Source organism: Vanessa tameamea, chromosome 23, assembly GCF_037043105.1.
Source record: "Vanessa tameamea isolate UH-Manoa-2023 chromosome 23, ilVanTame1 primary haplotype, whole genome shotgun sequence".
Lineage (NCBI taxonomy): Eukaryota > Metazoa > Arthropoda > Insecta > Lepidoptera > Nymphalidae > Vanessa > Vanessa tameamea.
Window position 1 is genome coordinate 1,797,780 of NC_087331.1, and position 13,017 is coordinate 1,810,796.

At 34.0% G+C, this 13,017-nt stretch overlaps 1 protein-coding gene across 3 annotated transcripts in view; it reads left to right on the top strand.

Moving 5' to 3' along the window:
• Positions 1-13,017, top strand: part of LOC113397708 (uncharacterized) — a 196,517-nt gene that overhangs the window by 48,826 nt on the left and 134,674 nt on the right. For all 3 annotated transcript variants that reach the window (XM_026636151.2, XM_026636154.2, XM_064218606.1), the window contains exons 5-8: positions 769-939; positions 1,931-2,034; positions 2,802-2,926; positions 6,859-6,950. In XM_026636151.2, the coding sequence (XP_026491936.2) occupies positions 769-939; positions 1,931-2,034; positions 2,802-2,926; positions 6,859-6,950 (492 nt within the window). The remainder of the gene's footprint in view (positions 1-768; positions 940-1,930; positions 2,035-2,801; positions 2,927-6,858; positions 6,951-13,017) is intronic.

Below are 13,017 nucleotides of genomic sequence, written 5' to 3' on the forward strand. Positions count from 1 at the left end.
ATTTTCTGAATAAACAACGAAGGAAACTAGGCGTTGCAATTAGCACGTGCAAGAGGGGTTTTAGGAAGGCACTTTGTACGAGAAGAAATGAGACTTTATTCATTTATAATTCCTTGCTTATTTAAGTGGTTCTTGACTGCAGCGTCGTTGCAAATTCATGTCATATGCTTCAATGTAATTAACTCGTAGTAATAACAGCTTACGATCGGCACTTAACTGTGCCTTTATTTATTGTTTCGATGTAAGTAACTTTGTGTCTTTTATCTGTGTAAAAATCTGTAAGCGAATTTTTTTATTGCTAATACAATTAGCAAGATACTATTTTTTTCGGGTTTCTATTTTAAGTTCTTCCGTTGATTATAAAGAAAAATTGGGATATTAATAGAATCAGCACGGCAATATCCATGACGATTTAAACCCTTGACTGAGAAAAAACAATCAAAATAATAATACCAGTACCATAAATATATAATGACGACCTCCGTGGTCGAGTAGTGTGTACACCGGTTTTCATGGGTACGCCACTCCGAGGTCCCGGGTTCGATTCCCGCCCGAGTCGATGTAGAAAAATGTCATTAGTTTTCTATGTTGTCTTGGGTCTGGGTGTTTGTGGTACCGTCGTTACTTCTGATTTTCCATAACACAAGTGCTTTAGCTACTTACATTGGGATCAGAGTAATGTATGTGATGTTGTCCAATATTTACAAAAATATATAAATGTACATATTATTAAAATGTTTTTTAATATTTTGCAATTTTTGTCAACAGTCTCTCGGTGCGTCTCAGGCACCAATCGTACCCTCACGGCTTCTAGCTGACCCCATAGAGCTGGAACGGGGCTTGGCTGAAGCGGGGCATGATGGGTTTGGGGCTCTATCCGAAGACACGACTCCTCCGTCACCACCACCCACGATCATTGAGGAAAGATTGCATCATCGGGTAAGTTTGAAAGAGATCTTAGAAAATTGTAGACTAAAATGTTTATAAGATAATTCAGATGGATGCAGTAAAGTAACATTTCCTTTTAAAATTCTCGCAATGAAGCTGTTGCAATGAAGTTAAAAACTTCCCTTAAGAACATACCTTGGCTGCGAAGTCTAACAGTTACATAATAAAAGTTTGGTTACACATTACACATTATCCAAAAGATTTAGTTTCTTAACTCAAAAAAAAATATTACAACATTTTGTTGAAGTGTAGTTGTGTTGAATGTTTTTCCGGTATTTTTACAGGATCTGCGTTCTGTTTTAATCAAGATTGATTGATAGATTAATCTTTTTTATCAAATCAAATCACTGAACAATTGACCTGACCTTCGTAACTCTTTATGAGCGACCTACTCGTAGCAAAACGTTGGAACATAATGTTTATACCGAGAGTAAATGGTTACCTAACTCTAAGCGTCTCGCTAAAAAAGTGTACCGTATGCTACATATCTTGAGGTCCTGGATATAATTTACAGAAAAGTCTAAGGTTTTTCAATTAAAAAATTAAAACATATTTCAAATGTTCTGCTAGGCTAAGGTCTCCTCCAAGGAGTGTTTAAGCTTATTTCTCCAGATTCGACACTTTAATACTTTCTCACAGTTTTTAATACACCTTCGAATACGAGTCGAATGATAAATAAAATTTTCCTTATGAATGCTACCAATTTATTGAGATGAGACGCTTTAAAATTCTATTTTTAACGACTACGACGCAATATACTTTTGCAGTTGTGGAAATGTTTTACAGTTGTTCGTGTAATAGTTTTTTGTATAATTAAATACTTCCCTGATTGTTTGAAATATTACTAAACCAATTTTGATGATACTTTTATTTATTTTTACTTGATCACTTGAGAAAATATCTGGTTTGAATACTATGTTTATTTTAATATAAACTTCGTATATTATTCGCTAATAATATTTTATTAATGTTTGATGAACAGCCTGTAGCATCAATCGTGGCAGTAGTACCAAGAGGAGCACTTGCACCGTCACCTCGTCCACCACCACTTATAATTACTTCGGAACCCCAGCCACCACCTGTTAGGTGAGATTGGTACCGCTTATAAAAAAATAAATATTTAGTTATTAAAATATTATGCTCATTATTATTTAAAAAATAAGTTTAAATTGATATATTTTGAATATGGTCCTTGAATCGTGTAGAAACTAATTCATATTTAAATAAAGTTAAGATCATTAAAATCAAGTTCATCATACAACATTCAAATAATTCTTAGTATTCGTTGGAATTTAATGACGTCATAAAGAAAAAATATGATATCGAAGTAATCATTAACAATGGAAATAACAAGAGAATTAAGGCTTGCATATGTATGCTTGTTTCATTATAAATGTAAATTGTATGATTTTAGTCGTTACGTACCCGGCGTAATTACATCTTGTCAATCAGGAATTCTGACTCTTAATATTTTAGATAGAGTGTTTATCGTTGTGTAATTGTATGCAACTTCGTGATGGTCAGTCATATTCTCAATCCCTTAAGTCTCACAAAAATGTTTTAATGAAATGTAGGTTATTTTAAGCGTTTTGCAATTGTTTAAAAAATCTCGCAATCGAGCATCTATCGAAAAGTATAGCAGTTTTATTTCTAATTATATACTAACTTACTATTTCATTTAAATTAATGTAATTCTACACGAACAGCAATGAAGACTTGTTTAATTTTATTAATAATATTATTTATCTTTCCGATCTTTTAAGTAAACTATAAATTCTTCTTAAATATTTATTATAATTATTGTTATTATATTCAGAATGTTTAGCATTTCATTTACAAAACGTACTGTTCAGGTTACCGTTAGATATGGCGGTGCGAGGCACGGGAGAACCGGAGACTTTAAGTTACGAAGTAGATCTTAATAAGGACTCTGCTCTTGGTCTTGGCATCACCGTGGCTGGATACGTCTGCGAGCAAGGTCAGTAAATAAATTTTGTATTAGACCTAAGAAGAATATAACATTCTGTTGTCAAATATGTGTTTTGATTTGAAGGTTAAGTGAGCCAGTGTCATAAAAGCACAACGGACATAACATAACCGCAGTCACACTCGTAACAAAATATCCTCAGAGTAATATTATTTTTTGTTGTTTGGCATTCAAAACAACTTACTTGGTGGTAGGGCTTTGTGCAAGCCCGTCTGGGTAGGTACCACTCACTCATCAGATATTTTACCGCCAAACAGCAGTACTCAGTATTGTTGTGTTCCGGTTTGAAGGGTGAGTGAGCCAGTGTAACTACAGGTACAAGGGACATAACATCTTAGTTCACGAGGTTGGTGGCGTATTGGTGATGTAAGGAATGGTTAATATTTCTTACAGCGCCGTTGTCTTTGGGCGGTGGTGACCACTTACCATCAGATGACCTATTTGGTCGTCCGCCTATCGATATCATAAAAAAAAGTGATAATCGTTTTCAATAACGTTTATTCTATTCTACTCGTAAGCTTTCTATACTATAAATGCATTCGTTTAAATCTTATCATTTAATGACTTTTAATAATAATATAATTTGCCTATAGTTTTCCACATTAAACGAGATTATCGTTACGTGAAATTCTCTCGAAAAATAAACTGATCATCCATTTGTATAATTACCATCGTCCTAGAAAGTTGTAATACAAACCTTATGTGGTCATAATTGATTACTCAAACGGGATATTTCCGTAAGTACGATCGTATAGTTAAGGGGAGAATTGCGAAATTTATCAAGTCTTGATGTTTGGTCCAAAATGTAAGATCAATTCTCTTGTGGCGTATTTAGCTAACTTTCTTTACGCCGAACTTAATTTGTCGTGAGTATGAACTTTTTTAATTTCTAGTCTATCTATTTTGATTTAAGAACATTTACATATAAGTATTATATAGAATAATAAAGGTACTAATTATATAATAAGAGCTTGGTGTTCACTGACAGAAAGAATATCCAGCAGCGTTAAGGTTATCCAGAAAGCCTAAGAGATAGTTTAAAAAAAATAGAGTTACAATTAATTGACTAGTTTTTTAGGATTTCGTCAACCGAACTGAAAACAATTGTCAAAACTTTCTACTTGACTATCGTATCCAGTCACGACCTTTTTTACAAAATCCGAAACTTCATGGAGATAATATTATTTTTCTGATAAATATATTTATGCAACGTATATCTCTTCACTTGCCCCAAAATCCAATTTATTTAAGTAATGGACGCCAAAGGTGACTCCCACTGTAATTTCTTTGATTACAAGTATCCTTTTATTAGAAAGCATAAGATATTTGAAGATACTAGTACTCTGGTTGTATAATTTTAGTAAGATAAATTATGTGTTTCTTATTCTATGCATATATTTGTATTAGCAAAAACTGTAAAAAGTTTTTTTACATGATCTGATGGCGAAGCCGTGTGATACAAAGTGCTATAACATTCTCAATACATTTTGAGAGTAAGCGGACATGTATTTTAGGACCTAGAGCCCAAACTCTTGGATCGATTTTGATAAATGAGTTGCGATAGACTCGTAAATGTATCTTGAACATTCGAGAAAGGCTCTGACGCCAAAAGTATTAAATCTGTCATATTGGCGTGCAGCTGGCTTAAAATGCTCGTGTTAGAATGGCAATTTGTAATTTATTTGAGATTGAAATGAAAATACTTTATTCAAGTAGGCTTTTAGAAGTACCTTAAAATCGTTATTTTACAAAACTGTTTTAAACATAAAGCTACCTCCGGTTTGGAATATAGATTCTATCGAGAAGAACCGACTAGAAACTCAATAGTTAATATTTTCCAACATTTGATATACAAAGTTACGTCAGCTCGGTGATCACAGCATCGTGATAAGAAATATCTGCTCCTATTATTATAATTGTCATTTTGTATGATGTTGTGAGGAAGGTCTTGAGCATGGATGTGGATGGATATAGAGGTAGGGGACGACCAAAGAAACGATGGATGGATTGTGTGGAAGACGATATGGTTAGAAAGAATGTTACTTGTGAGGTGATGGCCGACAGAGAAGTATGGAAGAAGAAGACATGCTGCGCCGACCCCGAGTAAAATTGGGATAAGGGCAGGAGGATGATGATGATGATGATTTTGTATTATTTTAAATGAATTTCTTTCCTTCTTTCATAATATTTTTATGCAAATTCAATGATCATTTGCCGTAATTTAGTGATCTTTACTATAAAGCTCAAATACTACACCATTATCATTTTAAAGATGTACGTAGCTAGCAAATTGCAACTATAAACAGGGGTATAGCCGAGCAAAGTCTCCAATAAGCAATAAAGTAGGCCAGATCGCAAAAGTGTGTGAACGTTATGGCTGAATTCGTAACAGTCCAAATAGCCCGAAGCGTGCTCTTTGCAGCGCTTAGTAATATTCATCTAGGTTGGAAATGTTTGTTATTAAAATTTTTCCCATTGCAGTTACGTATATAAAATGTTTGGGAGGTGTTGAAAGTAGTTATATTAAAGCGATATGAAATATTTTCATAGTTTCTCGTAACATATTAAAATACTTTCGTAGTACGTTGAAATACTTATTGTAGATGGCTTTTATGTTTGTATTAAAGTATTGTTTTATATATTTTTATTTTTGTTTTAACTATATATGTATATTATGTTTTATTTTTATTATCATTTGTTATGATAGTTAACTTTTATTTTTATCTATGCTAATTCCCTCGAGTATAGCTAAATTGGTGATTGCTTTGGAAGTTAACAAAGGTCATCTACCTCTAGTCCTGCGACAGCTCAATACTCCGTTTTTAAATTATTATTGATTGTAGAAACTTTAAACTTGCTCACTTTTTGTCACATATCTATCCTCAGTACTGAAAAGTAGTCTCAGGGTTTTGAAGTGTATTCTAAAAGAGGCCTTATTATTATTATTTCAAACAATTTATGCTTTACATTTTTGACAATTTAAAACGTTCTAAACGACCTTTATATCTTTCTAGTGTACATTTTTCTGTTAATTCTTTATTTTATAATATAAAATTTATCAAAGCATTGTTGCATAGATATATATTATTAATTTAACAATAGAAATATTTCGAGTGTTTCTGAGTACTTTTCCTGCCATACATGTTTAATATTTTTACATAACTGAAGTACACGCAAAGGTTAAATATATGATATATTGTTATGATAAAAATAATGACATTGCAAGCACCGCGTATAACATAAGGGGTCTGAGTTGAAAGGAATAACAAAGGCTTAAACAAATTCAACAATGCAAAGGTCTTTATGCTCCAAGCGATCTTGTACCCTTGGTGAATTTAAATATCAGATTATTACAACATAAGTCCAATATAATATAAGGAGGTAAATTCGAAGATTTCAGTTGTAAAGAGATTTGTATAGATAAAAACAATGCCAATCCCTTATGCTACCTAATATATAAACTATAGTTTTAGGTTAATTTTAACAATATTGTGTAATACTCTAGCAGCTGTAGTGGATATAGAAGAGGCTAATATACTGAGTTGTCAATTTGGTTATAGATATTAATATGAACAAATAATTTCTGCCTTGAATGATTATTTTTAGATTCTGGGTTGATACCGTACGCATCTTCTATATCATTACAATCTGAACAGTTTTCTAAAGCTACCTTATCAGAAATGCAATCTGGCTAAGAGAAATTCAAACAGCTTAACGATTCGTGGGCAAATATATTTTTTCTCATAAAAAATATTTATAGTTATCGTATATTTTTAGGGTTGAATAAAAATAAATGGTAATTACTGATGTTCTTTTTATTAGGAGTATTTGTGTCCCTTCTTTAAAAAAATATAATCGAATTTTTTATTAGAATATGATTATTAAATCTGTAACATTTAGTTTAAATAACAAATATTTTACAGAGGAGTTAAGCGGTATATTCGTCAAAAGCATCAGCGCCGGCAGCTCTGCGGACTTGTGTGACAAGATCCAAGTAAACGACAGAATTGTTGAGGTATTTATGGCATACTTTATTTCCACAAATATTTTGCCTTGTTTTTTTTATTTATTTATGAGGCAAAAACCAGAATTACTTTTTCTGTTATTTTGATTGTCGATAGACAATCAACGTGTTACTTAAACTATATAAAGAATTTTGATACTTGTAATTGCGAGCAAACTTTCGTGGAGGGGCACTATCTCACCCCTCAAATCGTCAACTTTATCCAAATCTTTCGGCAAAACCACGACGAACACTGCCTTATATTATGCATTTTCAAATAACTATGTCTATACAGTTTCTGTGTGATGAAATATTGGCGTTGGCAGAATTATTACTCCAATCGGTACTTCGGAGTGTCATAAAATTTTAGTAAGAAGGAAATATCCAACTACGGTATTCCATCATAAATACGACAGTCGATCAGTATGTATGTATGTATTTATTCATTGGTTTCTCTATAGTCAGTTTTTCTATATAAATAGAAGTGTGAAATATCAGAAGTGTTTTATTTGACTAAATACGTTAAATTACACATGTGACCTTGAAACTTTTCTTTGATCCCAGAAACTTTCCAGGCCACTCAAACAAGTGTCAATTAAGAATCTTGGTATATAATCTTAATTGTATTCATGTAAAGTCTACCATATATAAAAAAAAGAAAATGTTTACTCAATTTCTATGAAGAATTTCCAATAATTGGTTTTATCCGACACGTCACGAAGTTAGGAAACGGCTAACGTATTAATTTATAGCTACACGCAAAGCGGAACTCGACTAATTTGTTTTTAAACATGTTATGACATGTTTCCGTTGTCGTTACAGAATTTATTTCGAGATATTTATAGATTTTTTTTTAGATTATTAAAAAATGATGTTAAATGATTTTAAACTTGATTAGCTCAATAAAAAGGGTTTAAGCTGCGATGATGCATGATTTTTGACCGTGAGTCTGACGTTCAGATCGAAACCACGATAGTTACACCATTGGTAATAAAAAATACATATTTTCGGTTAAAATCTATGCATTATAAATAAAATTGTTAATATATAAGGCAAAAACTTAAAATATTTCATAAATACAAATCAAGATATACAGCTTGATTGCTTCAAAATGATGTTAGCTGCAATGAATGATATGATCACTCGAGTTGAAACCTATCTTGATGCCCATTTGGTAAATTTTTTCACATATAAAATAACATTTATTGTCCTTCTAATTCCGGTCCCAAGGGTGTCTCTGTAAATCGGTTAGTTAATGATTTTGTGATTGTTTCTTTATCTACGTTATGAATTCTATTACAATTTTCAGACAGTCCTTAATCTCTATCAGAACGTACACAATAAAAAATCAATAATTTTATTTCTTAAAATATTAACGAAACGTTGTCTCGGATTACTTAAATAGCCTTCTTCCAAGAACAAACAAATTATTAATATGTTTTAGTATTGAATGACTGCGACATAAACTCCCATACGGAAAAAATGATCACGTAAATTTAAACATTAACAAATTAAAAATGACCTACGCTGTTGGAACTACTCTTCGATTTTATGATCATTTGGATGAACTTCCACATAAAATGTATTACTGCAAAAGTTTCGTTATAAAAGTAATCTGCAGTTTTATCGAAATAGAGGATTCGTATACAGTTAAACATGCGGATCGTTATAATGGAAATGAGTTGTCGTGAGACGACGCTATCGGCACGGCAATTTATTCACCACGGGAGCCGAAGTTATATTGTTTGATGGCTGTATATTTTGAACATTTTTAGTCGTGACGTGACGTCGATTTTTTAATCATAAACAAAGTTATTAGAAACCGTTTAACAGTATCCACTACTAGAACACTTGTAAAGGCTCTGTAAAAACAATGGAATATACACAAACCTAAAGGTGACTTTAGACATATTCATTCTGAAGAACGTTCATTTGTGTGACTATTCACTTCTATGTTGAATGCCAATATCCAAAATGGTGAGATGAGTTCACTAATTAATCACTTTTTTCTCTTCTAATTTTTTTTAGACGTATGTCCTTGTTAAAGAGAACATTTTACAAATATTTGTCGAAAACGTGGATTGAATCCAAGACTAGCCCAGCGATGAGTACTACGTCTATCAGTCAATTAAAAAAACAAAGTGATATTTTTATTCAATTACTTCCTTTCACGTTGGAAAAAATGTTGTTTCGAACACAAAGGCAAATAACAGGAAATAGTTTAAAAACATTGGATAGTTATAAAGTGTAATCCAACTCGAAACTATAAAACTTTTACAAAGGGAACTACTACTGAGTAAAACCACAAAAGCAACAGTAGACACGACACACGAGTAGAACTCAACTCTGAAACTAAATAAATTCGAAACTTACTAGGGGTCGAAAGCCACATAAGTCGCTTTCCTGAAAATAAAACATTAGTTTATACCGCAAAAGCGATCTTAATGAATGTTCCGCTACTAAGAGTCTACTTTAATTTAAATTGATACAATCTTACTAATATTATAAATGCGAAAGTAAATCTGTCTGTTACCTCTAATATAGATAGTTTGTGTCCTGGGCCTCCCCCTGGGCCATCCCACATAAGTTGGATTTTAAAGTCATCTATTAAGAGTCTAACAAGAAGGGTGAAGGTTTGTTTGGGGAAACAATCATTTCATAAGTACGAATATACACTCATGATAATTTGAATTGTTGTTATTCTTTTTTAAAAAATGATTGCGCATTTTTACAATTCAGGTTAACCACTATATTGATGCATATATAATGTGATAGCAGTTGTCGTCATTTTTTGGTTAGAAAATACCCTTTTTTGTTTTTTCTCTTTCGAAAAACGCGTTACGTGCTTCCCCCTTGTGATGTAAAGTGGGGGGGGGTGTGGGACTCCCCGGAGCCCTGGACGTCGACTGCGCCCAGGTACACCGGGTTTACCCACTAAAAAACCAGCGGTACTCTCCGTCTTTCGGCGGGCGCCACGGGATAGCTTGCGCATACTACCGTGACGCCCTGACGGTCGGCCTGCCTATGCGGGCCTCCAATACCTAGAGGGGGTTCTTGGGGTACTGAGACCCCCTCTAGTCCCTGCGACGCCTATTGAGGCGGGGGGAGAAGGTGCGCGTAGCGCTTCTTCCTCCTCCCCGGTCGTCTTCGGCGGAGCGGGTCTGCAGCGGCATCCTCTTCCCGCTCCCGCTCCGCGGCTTCCTTCTGCGACATCACGTTTTCGCAGAAGGAGCGCATCTCCGACCAGCACGTCTCACTACCGAGCATTTCGTTGACGATGTTCGGCAGCGAGAGGTCTCCGCCCATAGTCGCCGCCAGGGTGTGCCTCTGGAGCCCCCACGCAGCACACTCTCTCAGGGTGTGGTGCGCCGTGTCGACTGGCGCACCACACTCGTGGCAGGAGGTTGACACCTCCCACCGCGCTATTCCGTGCAGGTACTTACCGAAGCATCCGTACCCGGTAAGTACCTGTGTCATCCTGAAAGTGAGTGTGCCCTTCTTCCTATCGACCCAGCGACTCAAGTGGGAACGGATCGCCTCCACTGTCGCCAGGCCCGCCGTGAGTGACCCCAGATCCTCCTGCCATGGCGGATCAGGGCTCTAGCCCAGCAAGCCCTGATCCGCCTGACCTCCGCCGACCCTGGACGGTCGCCGCGGTTCAGGTTAGAAAATACCCAGCCTAGGCTAGGCTAAAGCCACTTCTCCTTTAAAGGAAAGGAAAGACGTGCAGCTCATTCCAATGGGGGTAAAGGCACAGGTCTGGCAAATTTTCATCCGTCAAGTGAAGTTCTCTTTTGATTTTTTTGTTCGCCGTGAGATGAATTGTGCATTTCTGGCCCTGTACCCGAAAAATTAAATTGACACACTTTTAATAATGTAACATTTTCCCTAATTATATATTATTATTGTTGTTCAGAATTTAACTATCTTCGATATCGTTTAGTAGACGCAGCTCTTAAGAAAATATTCGTCTTGTTTTAAAAAAGTTGAAATTAAAAAGAGATAATGAGGTCGTAGTGGTCACAGCCACTCCTAGTGACGACCCTACGACGACACCATTACATATTAATGGACTTTTGTACAGCTCAGATGAGTCTCTGGTCAGAGAAAGATCAAAACCCAAGCTCTTGGCTTCAAATTCGAACCGAAAACTATCAAATATTTTTTTCGTATTTATCATTCATATCGTGTTCAGCGGTAAATGGAAAATATTTGTCGGATGAAATTCTGCCATATGTCTAGAGTGTCCGATAGCAGATTGTCTAGTTGATGATTGTGTAGGAGTGAAATATTTATGGTATCAATAATGCGTCCAATACGATAAAGTAGTTCTGTAAAATATAATATTTGATTATGGTATAGAATATTTTCGTATGTAATGTATCTCCGTCGAAAGGGTTTGAAGCAATCAATTAAATTCCTTCGTTCGAGCTAAGGACACTTTAAACCAGTCGGTATGTTTGCATTTCATGATATTTCAGGAGATAGAAAGGTATTTGACTTCCTCTATCAATATTGAACTATTCCTTTAGTTTCTCTTGGCTTAGTTTGTGAAATTCTAAATTCCACATCATGGAGTTCGATTGAGATGGATTTAATATTGGTTTTAACTATTATATATAATATCGTCATATTAAATAGCATTTCCATCCATCTTGAAAATATTAATATCCCTTATATGGAATTTAGGATTTCGTAAACTTAGTAAGGACATACATTTTTGTCCAATGTGTTCACAAAATAAAAATCGTTAACAAAATTTATGGAGACACAAATTTCTGCTAATAATATTTGGCTTATAAGTACATCTTAAATTTGTCACGCCTAATCTTATAGGTATTATATTAATATTAATAATAATATTTAAATAATATAACAAATAAATTAATTAAATCGACCTTAATAAATGATGTCAATTTTGTATGATCGGAAGAATAAGCGGATATCGGTAATGCTTGGGGAATATTACTACATTAAGACATTAGTAAGGCGTCTTAATATATGATATATTATATGTGCATTAGTAATCTAATGCACTACTACAATGAACTAAGATACTATAAGCCCTAAGCCTGTAACTGCAGTTTCAATAACCCTTTATATGAAAACGTTATTATTATTATTGTTTGGTTATACTCGTATTTGAGCCTAATCATTTGGTAAGGTGATATCGTCATTTTTTTTTAGTATTAAAGCTTGTCACTTTCAATTTTTTTTTCAATATTTTTATGTATCCGTTTTTGCAGACTTTTATTTGTCTCGTCCAAACCGTCTTTTATCAAACTATCTTTTAGTTTGATTAAAGTGTTTTTCTAATCTTTAATTTTTCCATGATAAGTTTGCGCTTGATGACAATTAATCATACATTATGGATAGCAATGATGAGTTCTAAGTCGGAGCGGAATCACTCTTCTCTTAAAGGCATTTAAAATAGACGTTACAGAGAACGCAGATGCTGGAAATCTCGCATTTCACGTCATGTTATAAAGTAGGCTCTGATTTAATATCAAACCCGTATCGTTTTGATTGCTTTTCAATTCGCTCGAGCGTTTATTTCCCTTTCCAGTGCGTTCCCTGAGGAAAGTTAAACTCGGTACGTTTTTCTAAAATCCTAAAGAAATAAATAGAAATCTTAAGATACAATTCGCAACAACTTTTATGCTAAGGGTGTTAAGTTTATAAACGTTCTCTATAAGTCAACCTTAGATATATCTCTCGTATATATTTTTTTTTCTTACACACGTTATTTAAATTATTTAACAAATAAATCTATTATGATTTCTGAAAATAAATTATACATAAAAAAACCTGCCGCAATTTACACCTTCAGGGGTGATATTTTCCAAACGGGAATTATAAGCCTCTTAAACAAAAAAGTATTTTTCAAATCGTTTTATAAATTGGTTTACTTGGTGGTAGGGCTTTGTGCCCACCTGCCTTGGTATGAATCATCCTTGATATCATATATTCTACCGCCAAAAAGCAATACTTAGTGTAACTACGGGGACAATGGACATAATATCTAAGTTTCCAAGGTTCCAGTTATTCATATACTAGAAAATATGTGACATACTTAAAA